General features: G+C 41.9%; 1 protein-coding gene across 5 annotated transcripts in view; it reads left to right on the forward strand.

Annotated features, from left to right (window-relative positions):
- LOC137351813 (DNA-binding protein RFX2-like) overlaps positions 1-11,181 on the forward strand; it is a 149,316-nt gene extending 138,135 nt beyond the window's left edge. For all 5 annotated transcript variants that reach the window (XM_068016671.1, XM_068016668.1, XM_068016669.1 and 2 more), the window contains 3 exons: positions 2,439-2,592; positions 3,401-3,443; positions 5,765-11,181. In XM_068016671.1, coding sequence (XP_067872772.1) covers positions 2,439-2,592; positions 3,401-3,443; positions 5,765-5,910 — 343 coding nt within the window. In that variant the 3' untranslated portion in view covers positions 5,911-11,181. The remainder of the gene's footprint in view (positions 1-2,438; positions 2,593-3,400; positions 3,444-5,764) is intronic.
- The last annotated feature ends 4,165 nt before the right edge of the window (positions 11,182-15,346 follow it).

The following is a 15,346-nucleotide window of genomic DNA, read 5'->3' on the forward strand; positions in this document are numbered from 1 at the left end:
CATAGAATGGTCAATGGGGGCAAAACTCAGTCATTGAAGAGGCAATCAGACACAGAGGGTGGAGGAATCGTAGGTGTCTGGTAGGGTCTAGATGGGCTGAATGGCATAAGAACATAAGAAATAGGAGCAGGAGTAGGCCACTCTGCCCCTTGAGTCTGCTTTGCCAGTCAATCAGATCATAGCTAATCTGATCTGATCATGACCTCAACTCCATTTTCCTCGCCAGCCCCCCATAACCCTTGATTCCCTTGTAAGTCAAAAATCTGTCCAACTCAGCCCTGAATATATTCAATGACCCAGCCTCCTTGCTCTCTGGAGTAGAGAATGCCAAAGATTAATGACACTCTGAGAGAAGAAATTCCTCCTCATCTGTGTCTTATTTTGGAACTGTCCTCTAGTTCTAGGTTCCCCCACAAGAGGAAACATCTTCTCAGCATCTACCCTGTCAAACCCCCTCAGAATCTTACATGTTTCAATAAGATCACCTCTCATTCGTCTCAACTCCAATGATCTCTCTTAGGTACCCATTTTTGTGATATGTAGTGACCCAGCTTTTCACAAATGGAATTAATGCTCATAATTATGAGGAGATGGTTGTGCGATCTGAAAGTTCAGATCTGATTACTTAAAAGCAGTGCTCTGGAACAAAGGCACTCGTGCATTTGAGCGCTGTTCACTGAATACATGCCCTTCTGCTACTGCCAGCTGTACTTGTTTTATATATAATATATTTAAAAAATAGCTGAGTATCCTGGTTCTAACAGTTCAAATGTGGAATTCGCACAATCCCACAGAAACTTTGTAAGTAAAAATGTGGTGCTGGATTCTGTCACTTTTCACAGTTGAGAGTCACTATCTTCAGCACTGGCATAAGGTTAAAAAGGGCAGGAGCATCTTGAGTGGGTCTCTGAGCTCCAATACCAGGGACTGATTAGCAAGAGTAAAAGAATTCTAAATCTTTATAATGGTTTCTCAAAGAATGTACATACGAATTCTAAAACCATAGACCCATTTGTTCCCTTCATTTTAAAACTCGAGAGATTATTGATGTTGCCTTGCTTTGGCCTAAAGGTTCATTTGTTTAAATATTACTGTTCTGAAAATTTATGTTTAAACAAAAATAACCACTGGTCCCATATAGCAAATTTCTCTCATTAAAGTGCAAAATTGCTTTGTTAAATACATCTTCATTGAGATAAACTAATTCCAATGCCACAAAGAAATAATTCCGAAAGTATTTGTGACACAGGCATGAGAAGTGGAGTAAATTGAACTAAATCACCAAGTGCACTTTCAGATATTTCAAGATGCATCTAGGTTAGTGATGCAAAGTCATCGAAGAATCTCCACAATAATTTGAGGAGCTAATTTCCACTGTGGTCATGTTTGCAGATGGATTCAAAAAAAATCCAAAAATTATTTTTTGCCATGGTGCCCTGTAAACTTTCCTCTGTCTCTCAGCATTAAAGCACTAATCATCAAAATAGCTTTTGCCCAATTTAGGCTGGCACATTGCGGTAGCAGTTCTCATTGGTGGAGAAAAAAAGGAATAAGCGCTATATTGGTTACTGCATGGTGGCTCGGTGACCTAGCACAGCACCCAGTGTTGATGGATGGCTCGGTGACGTAACACAACACTGTGTGGGTGGGTGGCTCGCTGACCTAACACAGCACCCAGTGTTGATGGATGGCTCGGTGACGTAACACAGCACCCAGTGTTGATGGATGGCTCGGTGACGTAACACAGCACCCAGTGTTGATGGATGGCTCGGTGACGTAACACAACACTGTGTGGGTGGGTGGCTCGGTGACCTAGCACAGCACCCAGTGTGGGTGGCTCGCTGACCTAACACAGCATCCAGTGTGGGTGGCTCGCTGACCTAACACAGCACCCAGTGTGGCACTAAACCATATAAGTGTAGAAGATGCTACTTTCAGTTCGCAGTCTGTGCTGAGCAGCTGAACTCAGCTGGAACAACAGTAGAGGCCTCATCATCCTTGGGCTTTGCAAGGAAGATCATCTAATGACCCTTGCTGGAAAACACGTGGATGTCAGTGAGGACAGGATTGGGCTTGGGTGTGAATTCCCCCCTCCCCCATAGTTGAACAGCTTGCCAGCACCATCTGGACACCTGCATGAAGAATGGATTAAGTGCCAGAATAGTGAGTGCCCAGAACCATATGCCAGCAAGATTCCGTGCCTTGGGGAAGTGGGGGGTGGGGGGGGAAGGAGGGGGGGCGGGTGCCATGAATGAACATTCAGCATCAAAGTAAACTGTCCTATTGATTTTATGCATCAAACTACAGTGGCAGCCAAGGAATGTTCACTTTTGCGTGTCTTCTGTCTACCTGAAGAAACCTCCAGATAGGAGAGGTGTTTAATAGATGTATTTTATATTACATGATTTTAAGTTGCTCATGTAATGCTTTTATTTCAGTTCCATGGTTATTCGTGATCTGACCTTGCGTAGTGCCGCCAGCTTTGGTTCTTTTCATCTGATCCGCCTGCTTTACGACGAGTACATGTTTTATCTGGTGGAGCATCGTGTAGCCCTAGCGACAGGCGAGACTCCTATAGCAGTGATGGGAGAGGTATGCAAGTGACCAGTAGTGTGGTCTTTAACCAATGTAGGCTGTGGGGTGGGTTTTATGGAGGATAGAAAAATGTACACGTTTTTTCAATTTATTTGGGGATTACTCATGAAGCAATAGTTAATTTGTATTTACATAATCTATAAAAATGTCCAAAAGCGCTTCCGAGAACCATAAAGGAAACTCTTACCAAGCCAAAGAAGGAAAGGTTAGGGGAGGCTGAGAATTGGAATCATCAATTCTGGAGGTGGCAAAGGCATGTATGAGGGTTTCAGTGGCTGATGGGCTAAGTAAAGGGTAATGTAGGAGTTGTTAATGGTCAAGAACGGGCATCAAAGTTGTTGGCAAGGATCTGGAGTTTGTGCTAATGGAATGAGACTGGATATTGGACAAGCAGTCTGACGGCTAAACGTCAGTGGAGTTGGGGGAAAATGGGGCTGGGAGGTGGTAGGGAGGTAGAACTGGGTGTTAACAGTATGTATGTGGAAACTGACCTCGTGTCTATGGATCATGCTGTCAAGGAGCAGTATATAAGTGAAGACGAGGAATAGGCCAAGGCTAGATCTTGGGGGAAGAGAAGCCAATCTGACTGAAGATCTTACAAAAAAGGCAGGATATTTTATTGATCTGTTGTGAGAGATTTTTGGGCACAGGGAATATATATCTGAGGAAATTTACATGCCATTTTTGTTTTAGCACTATTGGTTAGTTTAAGTTGAATAACAAAAATATGAAGTATTTTCCAAGTTACATGAATCTGGACCAGAGTGGCATGGAGTTCTAATGCTGTCTGTTCTGTTTCTCCTAGTTTGGTGATCTCAGTTCTATATCTCCTCTACATATGGAGAAAGGTAAGAGCTTTCTGATCTTGTGCTGCTTCAGGTATGGAGATTCCCAGTGCTACACATTTTATTATAATACAGCAGAAAAAGGGTGCATATGGCAGATGTCAGGTGGATAACACAATTGAGAACCAGGCTGAATATAGAAGGTTCAGAGAGGATAAAGAAGCAAAGAGATAGTATGAAGTGAGACTAGCAGCTAAATAGGCATGTAAAAAGTAAAAGGAGGAGTGGGGCCGATTAGGGACCTAAAAGGGGATTTACATATGGAATTGGGGATGTGGCTGAGGTACTAAATGAGTACTTTGCACTAGTCTTTACTAAGGAAAGAAGATGCTGAGGATGGGACACTGGATGGGCTAAAAATTGATAAAGAGGAGGTACTAGTTAGGCTAGCAGTACTTAAAATTGATAAATCACCAGGACCAGATGAGATGCATCCAAGGATACTGAGAAAAGCAAGGGTGGAAATTGCCGAGGCACTAGCCATAATCTTCCAATCCTCCTTAGATAGAGGGGTGGGGCCAGTGGTCTGGAGAATTGCAAATGTTACACCCTTGTTCTAAAAAGGATATAAGGGCAAGCCCAGCAACTACAGGCCAGTCAGTTTAACCTCAGTGATGGCAAAGCTTTTAGAAACGATAACTCACGACAAAATTATCAGTCATTTGGACAAATGTCGATGAATTAAGGAAAGCCAGCATGGATTTGTTGAGAGCAAATCATATTTAACTAACTTGCTTGAGTTTTTTGTTGAGAGTAATCTGCTTGATGTGGTGTACATGGACTTCCAAAAGGCATTTGATAAAGTGCCACATAACAGGCTTTTCAGCAAAGTTATAGCCCATGGAATAAGAGGGACAGTGGCAGCATGGATACAGAATTGGCTGAGTGACAGGAAACAGAGTAGTGCTGAACAGTTGTTTTTCAGACTGGAGGAAGGTATAGAGTGGGGTTCCCCAGGGGTCAGTGCTAGGACCCCTGCTTTTCTTGATATATATTAATGACATAGACTTGGATGTACAGGGCACAATTTCAGATTTTGCAAGTGACACAAAACTTGGAAGTATTGTGATCTGTGAGGAGGGTAGTAATAAACTTCAACTTCATAGACGGGCTGATGGAATGGGCAGTGAAGTGGCAGATAAACTTTAATGCAGGAAATATGAAGTAGTTCATTTTCGTAGAAAGAACGAGGAGAGGCAATATAAATTAAAGAGAGCTCTAAAACGGGTGCAGCAGCAGAGGGACCTGGGGTTATATGTGCACAAATCAATGAAGGTTGCAGTGCAGGTTAAGAAAGTGGTTAATAAAGTATGCATGATCCTTGGATTTATAAATAGAGGAATAGAGTACAAGAACAAAGAAGTTATGATAAACCTGTATAAAACATTGGTTCAGCCTTAGTATTGTGTCCAGTTCTGGACATCACATTTTAGGAAGAATGTTAAGGCATGAAAGGATGCAGAAAAGATTTACAAGAATGGTTCCAGGGATGAGGGACTTCAGCTGCGTGGATAGGTTGGAGAAACTAGGCCTGTTCTCCTTGGAGAATTGAAGATTAAGAGGAAATTTTATAGAGGTGTTCAAATTCATGGAGGGGTGTGAACAGAGTAAATAAGGAGAAACTGTTCCCAAAGGATCCAGAACCAGAGGGCACCAATTTAAGGTGATTGGCAAAAGAACCCGAGGCGACATGAGGAAAAACCTTTTTCACGCAGCGAGTGATTAGGATCTGGAATGCTCTGCCTGAAAGTGTGGTGGAGACAGATTTAATCAAGGCCTTCCAAAGAAAATTGCACAAATATCTGAACAGAAAAAAATTGCAGGGCTATGGGAAAAGGGCCAGGGGAGTTGGACTAGGTCAGTTGCTCTTGGAGAGCAAGCACAGACACGATGGGGCGAATTGGCTCCTTATGTGCTGTAGACATTATATGATTCTATAATGACAATAGATCTGCAGCAGACTTTGTAGTTGAGACTAAAGACAAGTGTTAAATGTTTATTCAAGATTGTATCTGAACCTTCAGCCTCAGACTTTTTCCCCAGACCTATCAATTATTTTTGGACAATAAATGGAAGCTCCATTTAATAGTTTGCCTAAAGTATTGCTGTATAAACACGCAAAGAAATCAGGATAGGAAGAGGATGAAAGAGTTCGTTAACTTGTCACCTTGTTGGGAAAAACTAAATTTAGTTTTCATTTGTATGGTAGTTTAATAGCTTTAATTTCTCAGTTGGCACATCCCTGATCAGGGATGTAACTTTGCATTCCAAAGTCCGATTTGTGGCATTGTATATGACTCTGCTTTAAATGAATTTTTGAACAGATGATGGGAGTGGGATGGAGAGTGAGGTGGATACCGATTCAAGAGGACTGAGTGAGCCTCCTGTCAAACGGGAACGTGTGGACCTCAATCATTCCCTTCAGGAGCTGGATGTCTCCGCTCACCAGGAACTGATGAATTCAATATAATCTAATTGGACTGAAACAATTGAAACCTCCAGTGAAACTTTCGCATCTGTCCAGGACTCTGGGTTAGTAAGAATAACCCAACCTCCAGGCTTTGGCTAAGGCCTGCTGAAGACCACAGAAACTAAATGTACAAGGTGCCTGCAATAGTCCAATGTATTACACCTCCAGCCCTCAATGGTTGGGTGCAGTGGTAGTTGACGTGTCTGACATGTTACCAGGGCAGTGACAGTCCAGCAGGCAGAATAGTATCGGCCAAAAGGAGTCCTTGCCCACTGGAATTAAATAGTTGTAGCTGCTTAGTGTGCAGAGTCCAAGCAAAATATTTTGCAATGACCATTTTAATGCTGAGATGAAAATGGTTTTGGTTTTACAGTCCTGTTTCAAATTTCTACTTTATTCGTTATCGCAGAACCACTGACGGTAAGCACATATCTTCAAAGGCAAAGGCAGCTGGGAGTTTAACTGGCCACTAATTTGAGCATGGCAGGAAACTCAATGTTCTCCTTCTGTAAATACAAGAAAATGTTTACCTTTGTAATTGGTTATGTATCTTGCCTGTTGTTCCAGCCCCCAAGACCACAATCAGCTGACTGTACCACTCCAGTCTATCTTCAGATGTGCTCTGCAAGATTCAATTCATTTTGTTAAAAATTTTAACTCTGCATGTACAAGGAACTGCATCTGGCCGGCCTGTGGAGCTGAGAATCAGGCTCCTGCAAAGGGCCCAGCACACCATCAGGAAAGCTCCTTGACTGCCCATGAGTTGAGTAGGGTGGAGGTAGAGGGTTAGAAGGCGGGGAGTGAAATCTTACCTTCCTAGCAGTTCATTTCCTTCAGCTGGGAGACTATCTGATTAAATGGAATCATGGACTTGTCTGCAGAGACAGCTGCCTCTGCTGAGCACTGAGCATTGAATAGGAGTTGGATTAACCTATTAGCTTTGACCAACCCCTCCAACATTAGACACTTTGGTTCTGTGTGACTTACCGTACAAGCCAACTCCAGCTAGCATGCTGTTACCTACTGGGGGGAAATTGCCTTATTTTACCCATTTTATGGTTGACAATGAGCCTAGCTACCCAATATATTAGCTAGCGATGAGTTAATTACATGCCTTTCATGGGGTATGGTTCCATTTTGTGCATCAGGGATACCAGTACATGCATTAAACTGTGCCTTAGGGAAGATACTGGGATATTCGATGAAATGTGCCTGCACTGGTCTGAGACCCAGAGACTGTGAACTAACTTTTAAAACCTGACATTTATACCTATTTTTGCTACTGATGGTTCAGTAACATCAAACGTATTGCTTACAAATCCACTCGCTAAATATACAAAGTAACCTAAGAAAAGTACCTTGTCTACTTATCCCTCCAGTTTTGTGTTGTATATTGCAGTTTTAAAAATATGTAATACAGTACTTTGTCAATGGAAGGGAAATTACAGTTGAGGCCAGAGCACAGATTCTGGTCTCTGCAGCCTTATTTGCTGTTGAGCAGGACATTTTTGTTTTGATTTTTGGTCACTAACAGATCTGACTGAGACAGATATGGTGACATAATTGGGACTCAGGAAGGGGACCAACCTTTGTGTGAACTTTGTTCAAGTTTTGTGCCAAGTACACAGTTCCTCATTCAGTCATAATTTTTGATTGTGATTGGATCAATTCCACGAAATCTTACAGGGGCAGTGGACCTGATTTACGTACAGGACTGCCTTAGAATGGGTGAACAAACAAGTTTTGCAATCAAATAAGGTCTATGGGTGTTCTTTTCCCTGTCTCCATTTTCCAGACAAATGTCTTTTTGTATGAAGGTAAATGCAGAGATTCCCATCCCCCAGTGGGGAGCTGTGTTTACAGCTTGGTGCAGGTTGGAGATGTGTGTCGCACACACGCACACCCTGGGAGGTACAGGGTCCTGAATTTACCTTATAGTCACAAGTGCACTTTCAGTTTACTATAGTTGTAATTGTTAAACATTTTCAGTCATTTCTTTGTTGAGCTTCTGACCCATGAGATTTGTGAAGTAACCAACCAGTAATCAAGACTTTCTTGAGCATTTCTCTGCCGCTCTAGGGAATCGGCAGACATTTAGCAGGAGAGGTGTTGGTGCGTCGCAGGTTAGTGTCTTAATGTTGTAATCATGACATCACATGGAAAAACTGGCAAATTTTAATGCTTTGAAATGACCAAGTTTGTGTAAAGCTCCAATCTTGTCACTTGATCTTGAAGCGTGTGTCTGTCTGCAGACTGCTAGCCACTGTATGTTGGTGCACATTCAGTTGATGCTAGGCTGGTTGTCGTTCACCGACTGGCAGTGTTGCCACTTGCACCTGGGAATTTAAACTAGAATCATGAAGCTCTGTCTCGCCATGTGAAACTTCTCAAAACTCTAATCTACCATTCACATACTGTTCTCAACTTAGTCATGAGGTTTTAACAAATGTGCTGGGAACCCATTCAAGGTTGTAAACCAATGGTGCTTCCATTTTGTGAAGCTCATCTGCATGACTGGCTCATTGTGTTAAATGCAATTAATGAACCTTTCACCTTTTTTTTAAATCCATAAAATCAGACACGACAACACATCCAGACCTCAAAAGTTTTGCATTAACTCTGAATGTGATGGTGGAGGTGAACTAAATTAATATATTTGAGATGAATAGTTATCGGAATGGTCTAGTCTGTTTATAGACGGTAGGGGTTTAAAAATGTGTATTGTAGTGGCTTATCTGGAATCTGCTCGTCTAAGTGGATTTCACATGAACTTCTAGCCCAGCAGTTTTGTTTTGAACCAAAATTTCTCTTTAACTGTTCAATGTTTCTAATCGATTCTCTACTGCTGAAGCTGAGAAAAGATACATTCAATGTCATTTTCCAGGGAATAGTTTTGTGTCATCTCTGCTTCAGTTTTTAAAAAAAAAACTGTTTGGAAAATATACTGATGTAAATTTTTTAGATGTATTATCTTATTTTGTAATACCAAGTGCTCCCAAAAATAAGCACAGTCTTAGTGTTTTTTTTTTACCTACCTTTGCTGATGAAAAGAATTTCTGTGTTGTAAATTTTTACTTTGTGTAGTGCACAGTTTTGCAATAGAGCAAAAATTACCCAAACCAGTTGGCAAAGGGGTTGCTTTGCAAAGATTAAGAGTGCAGGCTCATGATCAATGTGCAAACAATGAAAAACACGCAATACCTTTGAAAACTTAAAACTCAAGTCATGTGGCATGTTTCTTGGTGCAATGCATTTAGCTTTATTGGCAGTTCCGGTTGTATGGGAACTTAGGAACAGGAGTAGGCCATTCAGCCTTTCCAGTGTGTTCCGTCATTCAATTAGATAATTGCTGATTGTATCTTAACTGCATTTATCCGCCTTGGTTCTATATCCCTTAATACCTTGCACAACAAAAATCTATCAATCTGGTGATGCTATTATGAGTGTCATGCAGTAAATAATACTCCAGGTTACACTGGCCCACACACTAGTTACTTCTGCATCAACGCCGATGTACCCACAGTGTCCTGTGCGGTACATGTTCCTGCACGTGTACAGTGATGCTCTGAGTTTCAGAGCCACCTTCTGTGTGCCTTGCCCATGCTATATGTGCTGACCTACACACTGACAACCCTGGGGTTCAGCCGCTGCTGGTAGGTCATGCACAGTTTCACTAACGTGGTAACACACTTGGACTTAGGGTTGCTATTGCCTTGCCTGTTAAACTTAATGCAGTTTACTGACATTATAGCCATCTCTGAGCATTTAGCTAATAATGTTGCATGTGTCAGTAACTTTCTACAGTGCGGCCACTGTGGGCATGAAGCTGAATTAAAGATTATACTGCAGGATTCCTGGCGGATAGCTGAAAGGGTGTAACTTAATTACAACATTCAAACCAAGGCAGCTCGTGAAGCTTGACTGTTGTATAAAGTTACATTCACTGTGGTCGATGATTTGCTCCACCCGCAGATCAAACTTAAAAAACTCATCCACTGAGAGATCGAGCTTTAGTGCTAACTGCACAAGAACTGCAGGTGGTTCCTGGTGGATTTAAGGCAGAAAGCCAGAATGTGCTGGGAATATATGCCTCATCTGCATCTTATTGAGTGATTTGAACTTGTTTTCCCTCCATTTGCAAATTTAGTGGAGCAATAGAAGCCAGTATTTCTATAATGGTTTAGTGATCCAAATACATCCAGTGTTAATCCCATTGCAAGGCAGGCAAACTTCCTGAGGTGGTGAGTGTCTCAAGTGCAGAGCTGCACCAAATCCACTACTTCATTTCCTCTACTTCAGTGTCCACAATTCCTGTCCAGGACTGGTGCAGCCTTTAACATGATGCAAAACTTTGGGTAAAAGGTGGACATGGTGTGAGTGACACACCATTCTGTAGGGTGGATAGTAATACGAACCAGCCAGCCCTTCCTATTTAATTCATTACCCTCACATTTTACTACAGTGCTGGCAGCCCCTCCTTATAGAATTTTTAAAGACATTAAGCATCCGAAATGTGACTGAAAATAAGTAAATTTCAAAATCTAAATAAAAGGATGGAGCAGTGAACAGTTCTGTGGACACAGATCCTGGGACAGCGGTGGTGTGGACACCAGAGCTTGCTACAACACACGGTAAGGTCTCGGGGTCATGCAGAGGCCCATTGGTGCCCATGATAGTAACTTCTAACTGGATAGGAATCTGCTTCATACAAATTTGATTTATTTAAAACAACTGAATTGAATTATTTAAATACTGAAACTTGCACATTGTGCACATGGATAATGCACTAGGGTAATCTTTACTCCCCATAAGCAATGTGTCTTATAAACCAAAAGAATAGTGTTATATTTACATAGCACTCTATTCCTGCCTCTGAGTGAAATGGTAATTGCATTACTGAATTATCAAAGCAAGTAAACCTGTGTATTGTCAACTGGTCAACGAGGTACCTGAATTAGTTTTAACTCTTGTGTTCTGCATTGTCTCATTGAGATTGGGATTGTTTTAAGATGTATAGATTCTCTGCTGTTTGCATATTCTTTGTATTTTTAATTTGTAAAGCTAGGAAGTGATTTCAATTGTCTGTTTTTTATTCCTTTCATAAGCTCTGTAGTTTATCATACTAAGTGACCTTGGTCAGTCTAACTTACAGGATGGAATTGGTTAGGGTTATCTGTAATATGTGTATAAATTGATGTAAAAAATGAAATTCTAACATTCTGTGCATTGTGATTATTATTGTTGGTTTAAAGCTTTCTTGAGATTTGGTACAAATAGAATCACCTAAGGAAACTTTCTGGGGTTTTTGTGTGCCATCATTCATAAAATATCTGCTTCAGATATTTTGCTTTTCCTTTCCATTTCCCACCTGGCTTTCTTTGGATAATTAATCACTTCAAAAAGATAATAATTTATCAGCACTCCAAGAATTGCATTTGCTACTGTAGGTGGTTTGAGAGTTGCCAAGGGTGTGTAGCACTCCTCCCAAATATCCCCCCCCCCCCCCCCCCCAACCTCCCTCCCCACTACTTCCTCAGCCAGACGAGCACATGGGACGCACGCAAACCCTGCCAGATCCTCTGGTCGGTTAGTGGATTCCTGAGCCTGAATCTGTGGATGGAGTAAAGCCTACTCTGACTTAGTTGTGTTGAATTGAGGCACCTCACCTGGTGCTAGGCACCAGAGCCTCTGACATTTGGAGCCTGATCCTGTTCTGTTCAATGGAACCAAGCCGAAGGGAAAGTCATACCTGGAGGTCCTTGATGCCCTTGGCAGCTATCAATAGGCGGTGATAGTGGCAGCCATGAAACACATGACCCCACCTACCCTCAGTGGCACAGCTGTCTGCCCTATAAATGGGGCATAGTGGGATTAACATGGAAACATAGAAAATAGGAGCAGGGGTAGGCCATTCGGCCCTTCGAGCCTGCTCCACCATTCATTATGATCATGGCTGATCATCCAACTCAGTAACCTGTTCCCGCTTTTCCCCTATATCCTTTGATCCCTTTTGCCCCAAGAACTATATCTAACTCCTTCTTGAAAACATACAATGTTTTGGCCTCAACTGCTTTCTGTGGTAGCGAATTCCACAGGCTCACCACACTCTGGGTGAAGAAATTTCTCCTCATCTCAATCCTGAAAGGTTTACCCTGTATCTTGAGACTATGACCCCTGGTTCTGGACTCCCCCACTTTCAAGAACATCCTTCCTGCAACTACCCTGTCAAGCCCTGTTAGAATTTTATAGGTTTCTATGAGATTCCCCCCTCACTCTTCTGAACTCCAGCGAATATAATCCTAACCGACTCAATCTCTCCTCATATGTCAGTCCCGCCATCCCAGGAATCAGTCTGGTAAACCTTCGCTGCACTCCCTCTATAGCAAGAACATCCTTCCTCAGATAAGGAGACCAAAACTGCACACAATATTCCAGGTGTGGCCTCACCAAGGCCCTGTATAATTGCAGCAAGGCATCCCTGCTCCTGTATTCGAATCCTCTTGCTATGAAGGCCAACATACCATTTGCCTTTTTTACTGTCTGTTGCACCTGCAAGCTTACCTTCAGCGACTTGTGTACGAGAACACCCAGGTCTCGTTGCATATTTCCCTCGCTGTTTATAGCCGTTCAGAAAATCTGCCTTCCTGTTTTTGCTACCATTTATCCATATTATACTGCATCTGCCATGCATTAGCCCACTCACTCAACTTGTCCAAATCTTGAAGCCTCTCTGCATCCTCCTCACAACTCACCCTCCCACCCAGTTTTGTGTCATCTGCAAATTTGGAGATATTACATTTAGTTCCCTCATCTAAATCATTAATATATATTGTGAATAGCTGGGGTGCTAGCACTGATCCCTGCGGTACACGACTAGTCACTGCCTGCCATTCGGAAAAAGACCTGTTTATTCCTACTCTTTGTTTCTGTCTGCCAACCAATTTTCTATCCATCGGAAGACATTACCCCCGATCCCATGTGCTTTAATTTTACATGCTAATCTCTTATGTGGGACTTTGTCGAAAGCCATTTGAAAGTCCAAATAAACCACATCCACTGGCTTCCCCTCATCAACACTACTAGTTACATTCTCAAAGAATTCTAGTAGATTTGTCAAGCATGATTTCCCTTTCGTAAATCCATGCTGACTCTGCCCGATTCTACCACTGTTCTCTAAGTGCTCTGCTATAAAATCTTTGATAATGGACTCTAGAATTTTCCCCACTACCGACATCAGGCTGACTGGTCTATAGTTCCCTGTTTTCTCTCTACCTCCCTTTTTTAAATAGTGGGGGTTACATTAGCTACCCTCCAGTCTGTAGGAACTGTTCCAGAGTCTGTAGAATCTATAGTTCCAGAACAATGTCTGATTCTCATTATTGTGTCAATCTGACCTTTTTTTTCTGTTCTATGTTAGTAGGGTGTGCATTTAACTTGGAGTTTAGTCCCAATAGGGGGAGGCACTGGCTCTCTGTTCTTGATAGTTTTAGGCATATAGTCATTATGACACCGAAGGAGGCCATTTGGCCCATCAAGTCCATGCCAGCTCTCTGTAGAGCAATCCAGTCAGTCCCATTCCCCAACTCTATCCCCTTAGCCTTGCAAGTTTATTTAAGTACCCATCTTACTTAAGCTATATCAAGTACCCATCCAATTTCCTTTTGAAATCATTGTCTCCACTTTCACCACCCTTCTAGGCTGCGAGATTCACTTTTGAACATTTTTGAAGGTATGGGACTATAAAGTGCTATTTGGAGTTGCTGTGTTGGATTTCCTGTCCTGCCAGTGATTATAATGTTCCTTACTGAGAGGACAGCAGATCAACTGGTCTTCTGCTCAAAGCAGTGTCAGCTGTGGCTCAGTGGATAGCATCTCGCCTCTGAGTCACAAGGTTCTGGCTTCAAATCCCACTCCAGTGCTTCAGCACAAAAATCATGGCTGACACTCAGAGGTGCTGTCTTTTGGATGAGACGCTAAACCAAGGATGTGGATGTGAAAGATCCTATGGCACTACTTCAAAGAAGAGCAGGGAAATGAAGAAGGATCACTGACCTGAAACTTTAACTCCGCTTCTCGCTCCACAGATGCTGCCAGACCTGCTGAGTATTTCCAGCATTTCTTGTTTTTATTTCAGATTTCCAGCATCCGCAGTATTTTGCTTTAAAATTATTCCTGGTGTCCTGGCCAATATTTATCCTTCAATCGACATCACAACAGCAGATTATCTGGTCATCATTGCATTACTGTGTGTGGGAGCTTGCTGTGCGCAAATTGTCTCCTACGTTTCCTACATTACAACAGTGACTACACTTAATGTACTTACTTGGCTGTAAAGTACTTTGAGACGTCCGATGGTTGTGAAAAGCACCCTATAAATGTAAGTCCTTTTTCTTCCTTTCCTTTTTTCCTGCTGATCGATCTACTCTATGACTTAACTTAAATTTTTAAAAATAAAAAGTGGGTTAACCTCAGCTATTCTATTGGCCTGTAGTTGCCAACCAGTGGACATAGTTTGTTTCTGATTGCCCTCATTAAAGCCATCTGTAATATTGAAGACCTCAATTGGGGGTCTCTTCATAACAGTGTGTTCTCAGAAAAAGAAACTGGACCTTTCCATAAATATTCACCAAGCTCAGTAGAGATGACCTCATCTCTGTCCACTCTTCCTTTTATCATTAGAATCATTCCCATTATGCTTTTGATGAAATAATAAAGGGGATTCATGCATACATGGACTTTCAAAAGGTGTACAATAAATAATAGGCTTGTTGGCAAAATTGAAGCTCATGGGATGAAAAGAGCAGTGGCAGTGTGGTTATGAAATTGGGTAAGAGATTGAGTAGTAGTGAACAGTTTTTTTTAGACTGGAGTGAAAATGTCCTGGACTTGGGTGTACAGGGCATCATTTCCAAGTTTGCAGATAACCCAAAACTCAGAAATGTCGTAAATAGTGAGGAGGATAGTAACAGACTTCAGGAGGAAACAGACTGACTGGTGAAATGGACAAACACATGGCAGATGAAATCTAATGCAGTGAAGTGATGCATTTTGATCGGTCCAATGAGGAGAGGCAATATAAACCTAAGTAGTACAATTTTGAAGAGGGTGCAGGAACAGAGAGACAAATTTTTGAAGAGTTGAGATACTATTAAAAAAGTATACAGGTATCCTTGGCTTTATAAAAGCAAGGAAGTTATGCCAAACCTTTGTAAAACTATTTAGGCCTCGGCTGAAGTATTAAGTCCAATTCTGACCACCACACTTTAGGAAGGATGTCAAGAAAGGGTTCAGATCAGATTTACTAGAATGGTACCAGGGATGCAGGCTTTCAGTTATGTGGAGAGAGAAGCGAAGCTGGGATTACTCTCCTTGGAGCAGAGAAAGTTAAGGGACAATTTAATAGAGATGTTCAAACTTGTGAAGGGGTTTAATAGAA

Source organism: Heterodontus francisci, chromosome 36, assembly GCF_036365525.1.
Source record: "Heterodontus francisci isolate sHetFra1 chromosome 36, sHetFra1.hap1, whole genome shotgun sequence".
In the NCBI taxonomy this organism is placed as follows: Eukaryota; Metazoa; Chordata; class Chondrichthyes; order Heterodontiformes; family Heterodontidae; genus Heterodontus; species Heterodontus francisci.